We start from the raw sequence: 13,315 nt of genomic DNA, 5'->3' as shown, positions 1-13,315 counted from the left end.
AAATATCTTCATCATTTTCCATGCTTTGGTCGTGGGTGAGCTTGAGGAGAAGAGGGAGAAGAGCTTTTTGCAATCCTTGACTGATCGTCGCACTGACAGTTGCTATGCGTAGGCCTCGAGGTACTGATGCTTTTCCTTACCTCTGATCGTAAATTCTGTCGCTTTTCTCTATGTCTTTCTGTGCTCAAAGTTTCGAGCTTTTTATAAAACTGTCCAAATAACTTGATTTCAGTGTCTAAACTTATTCTCTACTAACCTAAGAGTAATTTTAGCGGATTACATTTCGCCGAATCTCGTCGAATCGTCGCAGAGATCAAATTTAGTGGAAATACCCATTTTCTGACAGAGGTTCCTCTTTTTGGTTTGAAAACTCTCGACTGAGCTTAGCGTCAGTAGGATTAGTTGTTATAAATGTCTTTAGGATCACGCTCATCCAATTTATTTTTCAAAATTTCGATTTTGAGTTTTTGAACTTAAAACTTGGACCAAAATACCTTTGTGTTAGTTTTCGATCCGAGATATGACCTAATATAACCTAGGAACCAAGTTTAGTCGAAGAAAAGTGTCAGAACCCTTATTTTGAGGGAGAGGCCGAGAGCTCACCAAGGGGGGGAGGAAAAATTCTTTTATCGCGTTCTCGATGCTGTAATTTTTCTGAGAGTTTCCCTGGCCTAGATATCACCTAAGAATACCTAGGAATTAAATTAGATCGAAGAAAAAGTTCAGGAAACCCTATTTTTAGAAGTGGCCGAAACTTAGTGTTATGGTACCTTGTCCAAAAATAGTTTTTGGGTTTGTATGGCTTGAGCTATAGCGTAGCTCTTTCGATTGTCGAAATTTTGGCGTCGGTTTCGTGTCATTCCGAGTTATGTAGCTCAAGTTATGCGTGTTTTAGCAAATGAAGTTCTATTGTCAATTCGTGCCTAAATAGGAACTCTGAAGCTTTAAAAGCTTTCTTTCCGGTTTCGATTAGTGTTATTAGATAGTGTTGTTTCTAGTGGGGCTTGTGTTGACGATTGTGTTTCCTTGTTCTAGGTTCGCAACTTCCATGCACAACTTCTACTCACGAAGGTAAGGGTAACTCAGTTTTAGCGCGTCTTTGAGTCTTGCATGCTTTTATCGCACTGCATGTGTTTGAGATGAAGGTGTTTAAATTGATTGGCATTTGATTATGACTGTTGTGCTGAACTGGGAAAATGTTTTCTGGAGGCTTCGGCCGAGTGAACTTATTGAGACGTGTGTCTCCGTTTTCTGAGAGGCTTCGGCCGTTTATTGGTTTCTGTCATTACTGCTTTCGTGTGGATGTTTTGATTGTTAACGTGGTTGATGTTGGGATGGATCACCTACTAAGCATGTGCTAAGTAGCTATATGATGTGTTGATATTTGTACATATGCGTTGTTGGGTTGTACTGTGTGGCCTTCGTGGCGTACTGTGTGGCCTTCGTGGCGTATTGAGTGACCTTCGTGGCATATTAAGTGACAGGTCAATGGGTTTCGTACCAGGTGACTGTCCCGTCTTGCGAGACACTTTTGATTTGATATGTCTTGGTAGTAACACCTAGTCGTACTACAGGGCACTTATATGGTTTTGGTTGATATCTGATTCGATGCTATATTGTTGAGGTTGTTGATAACTGATTTCAATCTGTTATTATGTTGCTGATATCTGATTAAATCTATGTTGTTGATATCTGATTTGATTTTATGTTGTTGGATATATGCTGTCATCTATATGAAATTAAGTTGCTAGCTTATGTGCCATGTTATGCACTTAAACTTTAATAGTATGATTTTCCCTTTTATACGTGGTAATTGCATGGAGTTAACCCTTTCTGCTTGCTACTTGTTGTTTGGGCGCTTAACGCTATTAGGTGATGGAGAACCCTCGATGAAGCTTGACCTTTGTACGAGTCGGAGCTGAAGACTTGAAGATTAGTGGAAGACATGAAGAGTAGAGTCGGGTTTAAGGCTAGAGCCTTGGGTTAGAGAGCTTACCGTTATTGGTTTAAGCTTGCCTAATAATTTTTAGGAATTTGCATTTGAGATTCGGGTAGGTTCCGATGCATTGCTTTCTTGCGGTTCCCCGGTGTGGAGATCGTAGGGAGTAGGTCGGATTATGGTGTCGTGGCAAAACAGATTCCTTGTTGGATCTGATTTCATTCATTAGATTTGTAGTTGTGTTCTTTTGTTCATACATTCGGGAACTTGCCTTGTTCCAGGCTTAATGTAGATTTTATTTACTGTTGGGTGTAGGCATTACATGTTTTGAAAACATTTCAAAAGAAAAAAATACTCGCTTTATAAATCCTTTTGGAAAACATTGCATATTTATTTTATCAGGTTGTTACTGTAACCCCTGAAAATCGGGGTGTTACAATTGTGGTATTAGAGCTTTGGTTGAGAAACCAGAGCATGTTGGGGAATAGGTCTTCTGTGTTAGGTTGTTTGAACTCCGTAATTGATCGGCTGGGTGTTGATCGATTGACAGGTGTTACATTATAAATCTATATGAATAATTGTTTATTCTGTCTACTAGATGTTTCTTTCTTGTTGTTGCTGCCACGAACACTAACCACTAGCTTTTTACTTGGTGGTTATTACCCCCACCAAAATATTAACTGTAATTGTTGCTTGCTTGTTTTGTTAAATGATATCACAGGTATAGACTTTATGTATTGATAGGGAAAGGGGTATGCATTAGTCACATTCATTCGACTGTTGTTCGTGTCTGAAGGTTGTTCGTGATGAATAACCTTATGCTAGTTAGTCTTGGCTATATAGTTGACATATGTATATATATAGGTATCTATCATAGAACCTCGTGTTGTTCTGATCTGAGTGTCTGTTGTGGTCTTTGACTGTTCATGAAAACAGGAAAAAGAGGCTTCCACAACTGAACGAGACTCAAGGTTTAGACAACATGAATCCGATGGAGAAATCTATTGCTAATCTGACTGCCCTTATGGCACAACAAGTTACCAACACTGCTGCAAGGGAGGAAGCTGAAGCTCAACGTGCTGCTGCTGCTATTGTGACTGCTCAAGACCGAGCTGAAAAGAATGCTCGCCATGTGCAGCGGGAGGAACGCGAGTTGGCTGCTGCTCAGACTAGGAGTCTGAATGATTTCAAGTGTCAGGATCCACCGAAGTTCTCTGGAAGCTTTGATCTGGAGGAAGCTGACCTATGGCTCAAAGAGTTGGAGAAGATCTTTACCTTCTTGCATACGACAACGGAGTTGAGGGTGGATTATGCGACCTACCTATTGGCTGGTGAAGCTGAGTATTGGTGGCGTGGGGCTAGAGCTATGATGGAAGCCGACCATCAAGCTATCAGTTGGGAGTGTTTCCGTGGAGCTTTTCTAGACAAGTACTTTCCTGCTAGTGCAAGAGCCGCCAAGGAGGCACAATTTCTGAGACTTCGTCAAGGAGGCATGACTGTGGCGGAGTATGCTGCTAAGTTGGAATCATTGGCGAAGCACTTTCGCTACTTTTGAGGGCAAGTGGAGGAAGGCTACATGTGTGAACGTTTTGTTCATGGGCTAAGCTACGAGCTACAAAGGGCGGTGCAATCGCTAGGGATCAACCGCTATCAAGTATTGGTGGAAAAGACAAAGGGAATTGAGGCTATTGATAACCAAAGAGAAAAGTACCAAGGTCTGAATAAGTCTAAGCAAGGAAGTGGAGGTCCAACTAGGGCTAACCAAGGCAGGAATGACAAGGGCGAGAACTATTCGAAGAAGCCGTATGTTCGTCCTCAGGGTAAGGGGACGACTTCTGGGTCTGTTAATCCTTCGGGCGGGGATGCTATCGCACTGAGACCTCTACCAGTGAGTTTGGAGGGTGTGACTTGTTTCAAGTGCAACAAAAAGGGGCATTTTTTCCATCACTGTCCTGAGGATCCTTCGATGTGCTGGAATTGCAACGAGCCATGCCATCTTGCTAGGGATTGCAGGAAACCTGAAGTTGAGGCCACTATGAATATTGCAAGGGGACAAGGAGGCCAAAATCAGAACCAGAATGTAGTGTGCTTCAAGTGCGGACAAGCTGGACACTGCGCCAAGGCATGCGCAAGACGTTGCTACAACTGTAGGAAGCCAGGGCATTCAGCTAAGGACTGTGAGGAACAAAATATTGAGCCGACTGCGAGAGGACCGGGGAATCTCGTGCAACCACTTCAGGAAGAGTTGCGAGTGCAGGGGAGCAGGCTAAGGAGAGCATGACGTCGCCGGGATCCTAATATTTTGGTTGACTTACGAACTGATGCGATAGTCTTTTGGAGTTTCTATGTTTTGCCGTATGCTAACTACTTTGGTTGTTAAAGTCTCATACTACAATCTTATTCTACTTAACTACTCGAAGTATCAAGCTATATCATAAGTTTCTTTCGAATTTTCCTTTAGTGTTCATTATCGCGATATACCTTACTTATGCCGTAATTATTATTTCGATGTTGTAATAGCTTCACTATAGGGGTAAAGGAACTGTCTAGACCTAGGAGCTCGTCGTAGTGGGATAGGTTGGATTTAACCTCAGGTTATACGTTCAATGATAGCAAGTTGGGAAGGTTTGACTCTGACTTAAAGGTTGTTAGCCTAGATTGGGAGATAAGTTATGTTAAGTACTTGGCTTCTTGGCGGGTGTATAGAATTTGCTTATGAGTTATCGTCTGGTATGTGTAAGACTTGGAGTCTTGTCAGGTTTAGATTAAGATATTAAGATTTGGTTTGTTGTGAGGGTGGCTCATTGGTCTTACCAGCTATTTTCTAAATTTCCTTCTTCTAGATATTAAGCCTGATCAACTTAATATTGGGGAGTGGTATTCAGAATCCTAGCCTGTAGGGGACGATGAGCGTTGAGTGGAGCATGTGTGGCATACTGTGTGGGCCTTGTGCCGTTGTGTGGAGCCTGTGTGGCATACTGTGTGGGCTTTGTGTCGTTGTGTGGAGCCTGTGTGGCATATTGTGTGGGCTTTGTGCCGTTGTGGGGAGCCTGTGTGGCATACTGTGTGGGCTTTGTGCCGTTGTGGGAAGCCTGTGTGGGCTTTGTGTCGTTGAGTGGAGCCTGTGTGGGCTTTGTGCCGTTGTGTGGAGCCTGTGTGGCATACTGTGTGGGCTTTGTGTCGTTGAGTGGAGCTTTTGTGGCATACTGTGTGGGCCTTGTGTCGTTGTGTGGAGCCTGTGTGGCCTTTGTGTCGTGATGTTGTGGCCTGCGTGGCATAGTGTGTGGTTTGAGAACTGATATTTTAAGTTGAAGGAGAAGACCAATGGACGATGTTCGTAGCTTCTCGTTAAACCTTAAGTTTCGAGGACGAAACTTTCTTTTTGGGGGGTAGTATTGTAAGACCCAGGATTTTAGAATTAAATAAATAATTAATTTCCAACTCACGCATAGGATTCTGTGTAAGCATGAGGGGAACTTGACTTATGTTTGATGTTTGGATTAGTATTATGAAGAAGAAAATTCAGGAAATGACTAAGAATGGTACTAGAGTCGCTATAGTTTATAGCACGAGTTTTATTCACTTCCGCCTTAGGGCGAAAACGTTAGTTAAAGGCTAATCTGCTCTTAAAGCACTATAGAAGCAGAATTCAAAAATATTCAGGGGAATATAAGAACTTCTCTTATTCCTTTCTATGACGAGTGTTTCGACAAGAAACCCTAGCCTGTACGAACGATCGATTTCGATTCTCGGAAGTTTGCCGAAACCGAGTTCCTGGCAACTCAAGAACCTTAAAACGAACTGTAGATGAGGACTTTTTCTATTCGGAGCTTCAAACGAAGTTTCCATCCGCCTTGTCTTATTCTTTTCAATGATACGAACCTTTCTTCAGAAGGAAGTTTCTGCATCTGACATTCGCTGCAAAAAGTAGTTTTTCGGGTTGAATTATTTCATACCGCTTTTTGGATCGTTTCATTTATTCCAAAAACTTGATTCAAGTTCTGGAAACTTGACATCGGAAACCCACTCAGAATTCACGGAGTATTGCACAGGAAAAATCGGAATCGGGAAATATTTGTTTTGCCGCGTTTTTACCAACCTATAAATAGCCAAAATTTGAAATATCTTCATCATTTTCCATGCTTTGGCCGTGGGTGAGCTTGAGGAGAAGAGGGAGAAGAGCTTTTTGCAATCCTTGACTGATCGTCGCACTGACAGTTGATATACGTAGGCCTCGAGACACTGATGCTTTTCCTTACCTCTGATCGTAAATTCTGTCGCTTTTCTCTATGTCTTTCTTTGCTCAAAGTTTTGAGTTTTTTGTAAAACTGTCCAAATAACTTGATTTCAGTGTCTAAACTTATTCTGTACTAACCCAAGAGTACATTTAGCGGATTACATTTCGCCGAATCTCGTCGAATCGTCGCAGAGATCAAATTTAGTGGAAATACCCATTTTCTGACAGAGGTTCCTCTTTTTGGTTCGGAAACTCTCTACTGAGCTTAGCGTCAGTAGGATTAGTTGTTATAAATGTCGTTAGGATCACGCTCATCCAATTTATTTTTCAAAATTCCGATTTTGAGTTTTTGAACTTAAAACTTGGACCAAAATACTCCTGTGTTAGTTTTCGATCCGATAATTTTTCCGAGCTTCAATCTATCCTAGATACGACCTAATATAACCTAGGAACCAAGTTTAGTCGAAGAAAAGTGTCGGAACCCTTATTTTGAGGGAGAGGCCGAGAGCTCACCACGGGGGGGGGGGGGATTCTTTTATCGCGTTCTCGGTCCTGTAATTTTTCAGAGAGTTTCCCTGGCCTAGATATCACCTAAGAATACCTAGGAATTAAATTAGATCGAAGAAAAAGTTCGGGAAACCCTATTTTTAGAAGTGGCCGAAACTTAGTGTTATGGTACCTTGTCCAAAAATAATTTTTGGGTTTGTATGGCCTGAGCTATAGCGTAGCTCTTTCGGTTGTCGAAATTTTGGCGTCGGTTTCGTGTCATTCTGAGTTCTGTAGCTCAAGTTATGCGTGTTTTAGCAAATGAAGTTCTGTTGTCAATTCGTGCCTAAATAGGAACTCTGAAGCTTTAAAAGCTTTCTTTCCTATTTCGATTAGTGTTATTAGATAGTGTTGTTTATAGTGGGGCTTGTGTTGACGATTGTGTTTCCTTGTTCTAGGTTCGCAACTTCCATGCACAACTTCTACTCACGAAGGTAAGGGTAACTCAGTTTTAGCGCGTCTTTGAGTCTTGCATGCTTTTATCGCACTGCATGTGTTTGAGATGAAGGTGTTTAAATTGATTGGCATTTGATTATGACTGTTGTGCTGAATTGGGAAAATGTTTTCTGGAGGCTTCGGCCGAGTGAACTTATTGAGACGTGTGTCTCCGTTTTCTGAGAAGCTTCGGTCGTTTACTGGTTTCTGTCATTACTGCTTTCGTGTGGATGTTTTGATTGTTGTCGTGGTTGATGTTGGGATGGATCACCTACTAAGCATGTGCTAAGTAGCTATATGCTGTGTTGATATTTGTACATATGCGTTGTTGGGTTGTACTGTGTTGCCTTCGTGGCGTACTGAGTGGCCTTCGTGGCATATTAAGTGACAGGTCAATGAGTTTCGTACCAGGTGACTGTCCCGTCTTTCGAGACACTTTTGATTTGATATGTCTTGGTAGTAACACCTAGTCGTACTACAGGGCACTTATATGGTTATGGTTGATATCTGATTCGATGTTATATTGTTGAGGTTGTTGATAACTGATTTCAATCTGTCATTATGTTGCTGATATTTGATTAAATCTATGTTGTTGATATCTGATTTGATTTTATGTTGTTGGATATATACTGTCATCTATATGAAATTAAGTTGCTAGCTTATGTGCCATGTTATGCACTTAAACTTTAATAGCATGTTTTTCCCTTTTATACGTGGTAATTGCATGAAGTTAACCCTTTCTGCTTGCTACTTGTTGTTTGGGCGCTTAACGCTATTAGGTGATGGAGAACCCTCGATGAAGCTTGACCTTTGTACGAGTCGGAGCTGAAGACTTGAAGATTAGTGGAAGACATGAAGAGTAGAGTCGGGTTTAAGGCTAGAGCCTTGGGTTAGAGAGCTTACCGTTATTGCTTTAAGCTTGCCTAATAATTTTTAGGATTTTGCATTTGAGATTCGGGTAGGTTCCGATGCATTGCTTTCTTGCGGTTCCCCGGTGTGGAGATCGTAGGGAGTAGGTCGGATTATGGTGTCGTGGCAAAACAGATTCCTTGTTGGATCTGATTTCATTCATTAGATTTGTAGTTGTGTTCTTTCGTTCATACATTCGGGAACTTGCCTTGTTCAAGGCTTGATGTAGATTTTATTTACTGTTGGGTGTAGGCATTACATGTTTTGAAAACATTTCAAAAGAAAAAAACTACTCGCTTTATAAATCCTTTTGGAAAACATTGCATATTTATTTTATCAGGTTGTTACCGTAACCCCTGAAAATCGGGGCGTTACAAGAAAAATGCCATTTCAACATGAAACACAATCTGGCAAAGTTCTCACACTCATAGTCTAAATCAGTTGAAGCTCTAGAAGCCAAGACTTTGTGCAAAGGAGTTGCACAAGTCTCCACCAACAGACTGATTTCCCAAGGTTCAAGAAGACTAAGTTCAAATCGTTGAAAGTTCAAGGTCTCACAAAACCACAAGACGCAATCTGATTTTCACCTCTGTACAACAGAAAGCTACTCGAAGCTATGAAGACTTGACTATTCAGAAAAGGAACTAGTCAACGAAGGAAGCAACCAGAAACAGAATTAGCTCTCAAGGAAGTAACTAGAAACAAGCAGCCAGAAGTACAATGCTTGTTCACATGTGACTAGTTGGGGCTAGTGCAAAAGGACCAATCATGGCATAGAACTGTCACTTTCGCATAAGCTATGGGGAGCGCCTACCTGCCGAAAGCAGAAGATGTCTTGTCAAGCACATGCCCCCATGACCCAATGACTACAAGATTCAAACCAAGTTTAAGAGTGATACGTTGAGTCAACCGAGCCTATCCTGCACTCGTATTAGACGAGCGCCAACCCAAGCTTCAACACTCTTAAGCAATACTGAAGTCTTCATCTATCTGACACAAAGCTTAGAAGCTGACAACATGTACTTGTGATCAGAACGACTACTTTTCTACTCCTCAATAGTTCACTGCACAATCAAAGTAAGTCTTTAAATACAAAGACTAAATTCAAAAGACTTAGTATAATTACCCATTGCGGTTGAAGGAGAAAAGTTTGTCGATGTCTACTCCATTAAAGATCGAACCAAAGGTAAAGGAGGAATCAGAATTATCTCGGTCAAAATGTGATCCTCAGAGAAATAATGAGAGAAAATGATAGATGAAAAGAAAAAAGAGGAAACCATGATTTTCAATGTCAATTTCAGACATGCTTTCATGAGCCACAACTTCAAAACCAAATGCATCTTGTTCAAAAGATGATAAAGAAGAAGATGATGATGGTGAAGAAGAAGAAGAAGAGGAAATGCACAGATTAAGGGGAACATTCACAATTCATTAATAAGTGCAATTTCCACATGAGCCCTCTCAAGCAAATTTGATCCAATCAATGGAGGAGCCACATCTCGAAGAAGAAAAAGAAGAAGAAGAAACTCATTGATGTTGATGGTCCAGCTCTACACTCCAATCTAAACAACGACCTCAACTACTGAAGTAATAGTGAGATGAAGATAGCAAGGTAGAGCTCATTCAACGAAGAAATTCCAGTCTATGCTATATGGAAGATCGGCCTTGATCAAGAGCATTCAACTACATCCATCAAAATGATCAAGTCGACTCCAAGAAAGGATTGAGAGTAACCAAATGTTTATTAGCTCTATCCTATACAACTTAAGATGAGTTGATTCAATTGTATATATGTATACATCTCATAAGTATGTATGAACAACACTCCCATATGTAATCAACTCATATCTATATTCCAGAAGAGGCATGGACAATAATACTTGTTAAGCCTGAAGAAGCTTGGTAAATAATACTCAACAATGCCTGGAGAGGCAGGAGAACGAATACTCCACATGCCTGGAGAGGCAGGAGAAAGGATACTCCATATGCCTGAAGAGGCAGGATAAATAATACTTGTTGCTTGTAGAGGTAGTGGTTCAAAGAATACTCACCAATGCATGGAGAGGCAAGATGGAGAATACCCCACAAGCTTGAAGAGGCTCGTACAATAATACTTGTAAGGAGAAGTCCTTGATACTCAATAGTGGAAATCTTGGCAGTTGCCAAGGACTGGATGTATCCATCAATATAGGGTGAACTAGGATAAAAGACTTTGTGCATTGTTCGCTGCTTAACTCTTTATTTATTTATCTGCACAACTCGTCTCTAGACTAAGAGCTTAACCAAAACCCTCTGCCTACATGGACATAATTCAACTCCCCTTGTTGTGTCACCATGGTCTTTAATATAATTTATAGACACCTGAACATCAACATAATAATAAATTAGTTAAAAAAATTATGCTTCTGCTGGAAGCACCTCTGAATTAGTACACCATAAGCCATTGCCCACACAAAATCCATGAATCTTATTCCGCATCCTCCTTACCATCGTCTACACATGAAATAATTTACTGTTTCGATTCCCAAATCTCACCCAATTTCCATGCAACTTTTTGTACCAAAGAAACTCTTCTCAGAGAAGGATATCCTCATATCTCTTGAAGACGCTCAAGGCGCATTAAGGCATTAGCAGCAAACCAATCAAGCTATTGTTGAACCCCACACAATCTTCTCTCTACTTTCTTCTTCCTCCTAAAATATTGCCAATTTTTTTGTTAAAATCTATAGACGCCATATTCCTTAACTAACCCACCAAATAGTCTGGCTCCTTTTATCTTGTCACACTCACCGGAGGCTCAAATGAAAAGTGGGTGGCCCAAGCTTAAAATGAGACTGTCGAGTGACCCTATTTGCAGAATCCACCTCATACCTAACCAAGATGAGAGTGTGATCAGATTATACACGAGACAAATGCTCCACATATGCTTTCAGAAAGAGCAACCTCCACGCAACAAGTCCTAACCCCTATCTAGTCTTTTGGTTAAGCCCATCCCCTATTATGTTTCCTCTCCTAGGTAAACTTGGAACTAGTAGCTCCTGGGTCAAGAAAATTACTCTCGTCCATTAGATCAAATATCTTCATAACACGAAACTCACATAAAGTGCCTTCTAGGACCTCAGACGACAAGCACTTTTTAGTGTAATCTTCGATTGGCTAACAAAGGACCAGTTATATGGCGTCTAAGGTTTACAAGGTACACCACAAGAATTACCATCGTCTACGAGAAAGCCGTTGATAATTACCGACGCTTTAAGTTGTGCGGTAAAACTGTGAGTAAGTATAGACAACCATTTTCGTCTTGAACTTATTGATGGTTTAAATCGTCGGTGATTACCGATGGGTAAGCTGCCAGAAGTATATCGACAAACAAAGAGGTCAGTGAAAATGTTTTTTTTTTTTAGAAAATTTTCTAAAAATAGTATAATATGCATAATGATCCATAAGTAAACATCTTATGGGATTTTGGGGGCTGGGTTTGGGTTTATGCGACGTTGTTGGGGTTGGTCGTCGAGAAGAAAACAGGTGAAGCTGTTGAGTTTATTCAGGAAATGAAGAAGAGTATGTTTTATTCAGATATGGGTATGGGATTCTGGAGCTAAGTATGGGTTTATGTATTTATGGATTTATGAAGAAGAGAGCGGAAAAGGTAGATGATTTGGGGGTAGTACGATTTTTCTTTCTTTATTTTAGTTTTCATTAGAGTGGAAGGTAATGAAGAATATTTGAGGAAAATGAAGTTATTGGTAAAAGAATAGATGCTTGAGTTAAGAAGGTGAATTTATGAGTAAAAAGATGAAAATTTATGGGTAAAAAATGAATAACACTCATTATAGAAGAATGATGAGAATAAGAATTCGAGTGAAGGTTTAGTGATTTCAAACAAAAATATGATTTTTGTAATTAAATTATTTTTTAATAATAATAACTTAATTGTTAATTGTATTCGTGAAATTCAAATTTTAATTAAAAATTACATTTAAAATGCCACATCAACATTATTTATAGACATGTGCGTGTGCAGGACAGATAAAAACACTTGACAAAGTTATCGGAACTCTGTGTGCGACCAGACCTAGGCATACAGAAAAAGGTTCATTGCCCTCTTGAAACTACAAAACTCGCACATATATGTTATAAAAAAATCGCCCCGGACGAAAAATATATGTACCCTCCTCTATAACAAATTTGTTTCACTTCTACAACAATAAACTCTAATTTGTTGTTAATAAGTTTCAAAAAAGAATTGTTGTTACTAGAGTTTGGTTAATGTTTTATTGGTACACTATAAATAAAACTACACTACATGATAAATATGGAGAAGTGAAAGAGATAGAAAGAGTAGAAAAATAGTGATAAAAAAAAGTAAGTGAAATTGAGTGGAAGACGGAGCTGAGTATGAATGAATAAAAACACTTAGAATTTATAAATCATTTTTATTTTATTTTGAAAAAATAAGTCGGGTAGGCTAGGTAATACACACAACACTAGCTTGAACATAAATATGATGTGTTTTTTTTCTTTCTTTCTAATTTCTAAGTTTTTTATACCTAATTTTCCATTTTTCGTTGACTTACGTTATATAAAAATAAATTTAACATGTACTAATAGGATGAGACTATGCTTTTTTTTTAAATGATTGATCAATTTATTTGATACATCTTTAAAAGAAAAAATGTTTAAATCACTCAACGTAAATATTGAGTAAGTTGGACTAGTCTCATGTAACCCAATAATATTTAAACATGTGATATAAACTATGAAACTTTTTAATACATACGCAAAAATATTATTCAACTATTTTAGAGTTTCAAAAAAAAAACTATTTTAGAGTGATTTTATCCAAAATAAAATTTGGGTGATTTTATCCAAAACCAATCATGTTATTATCTAAAATAAATGATATTTGTTATGAAATATGTGGATGTCCATCAGAGTTAAGAGTTCATGGGCCAGGCCCACATGTATACTTGTTCAACACTCCAAACCTAATAATATAAATACAAGGGAGTCTGCACATAGCAGAGCATCCCCATCACACTATTTCTCTATCTCTTGTTCCTCTCTTCTCCTCTCTTATTTACTTGCTTACTCTTTATTCATGACACGTTATCAGCACGATAGTCTCTCCATAATTCCTAAGTGAAAGAGTAAGTATCACTTATCACTTCCAGTGTAAGTACCACATCCATGTGGAAGGTTATAATTTTACAAATATTTTTTTCTTCTTCTTTCTTCTTCTTTCTTCT

General features: G+C 39.3%; 2 protein-coding genes across 2 annotated transcripts; one reads left to right on the top strand and one right to left on the bottom strand.

Annotated features, from left to right (window-relative positions):
• The first annotated feature begins 3,515 nt into the window (after window positions 1-3,515).
• Window positions 3,516-4,220, top strand: LOC130744490 (replication protein A 70 kDa DNA-binding subunit C-like). Its single transcript, XM_057596671.1, has one exon. It carries the CDS (start codon window positions 3,516-3,518, stop codon window positions 4,218-4,220), a length of 705 nt encoding a protein of 234 aa, XP_057452654.1.
• A 580-nt stretch (window positions 4,221-4,800) lies between these two features.
• LOC130744489 (uncharacterized) lies at window positions 4,801-5,217 on the bottom strand. Its single transcript, XM_057596670.1, has one exon. It carries the CDS (start codon window positions 5,215-5,217, stop codon window positions 4,801-4,803), a length of 417 nt encoding a protein of 138 aa, XP_057452653.1.
• Between the last annotated feature and the right edge of the window lie 8,098 nt (window positions 5,218-13,315).

Source organism: Lotus japonicus, chromosome 3 (assembly GCF_012489685.1).
Source record: "Lotus japonicus ecotype B-129 chromosome 3, LjGifu_v1.2".
Classification (NCBI taxonomy): domain Eukaryota; kingdom Viridiplantae; phylum Streptophyta; class Magnoliopsida; order Fabales; family Fabaceae; genus Lotus; species Lotus japonicus.
The sequence above is the reverse complement of the archived record's forward strand: the minus strand, read 5'-3'. Positions and strand labels throughout refer to the sequence as shown.

What these genes read in the sequence shown, in the direction of transcription:
- LOC130744490 (XM_057596671.1), top strand. Translation starts at nt 3,516, where the DNA reads ATGTGTGAACGTTTTGTTCATGGGCTAAGCTACGAGCTACAAAGGGCG.
- LOC130744489 (XM_057596670.1), bottom strand. Translation starts at nt 5,217, where the DNA reads ATGCCACGCAGGCCACAACATCACGACACAAAGGCCACACAGGCTCCA.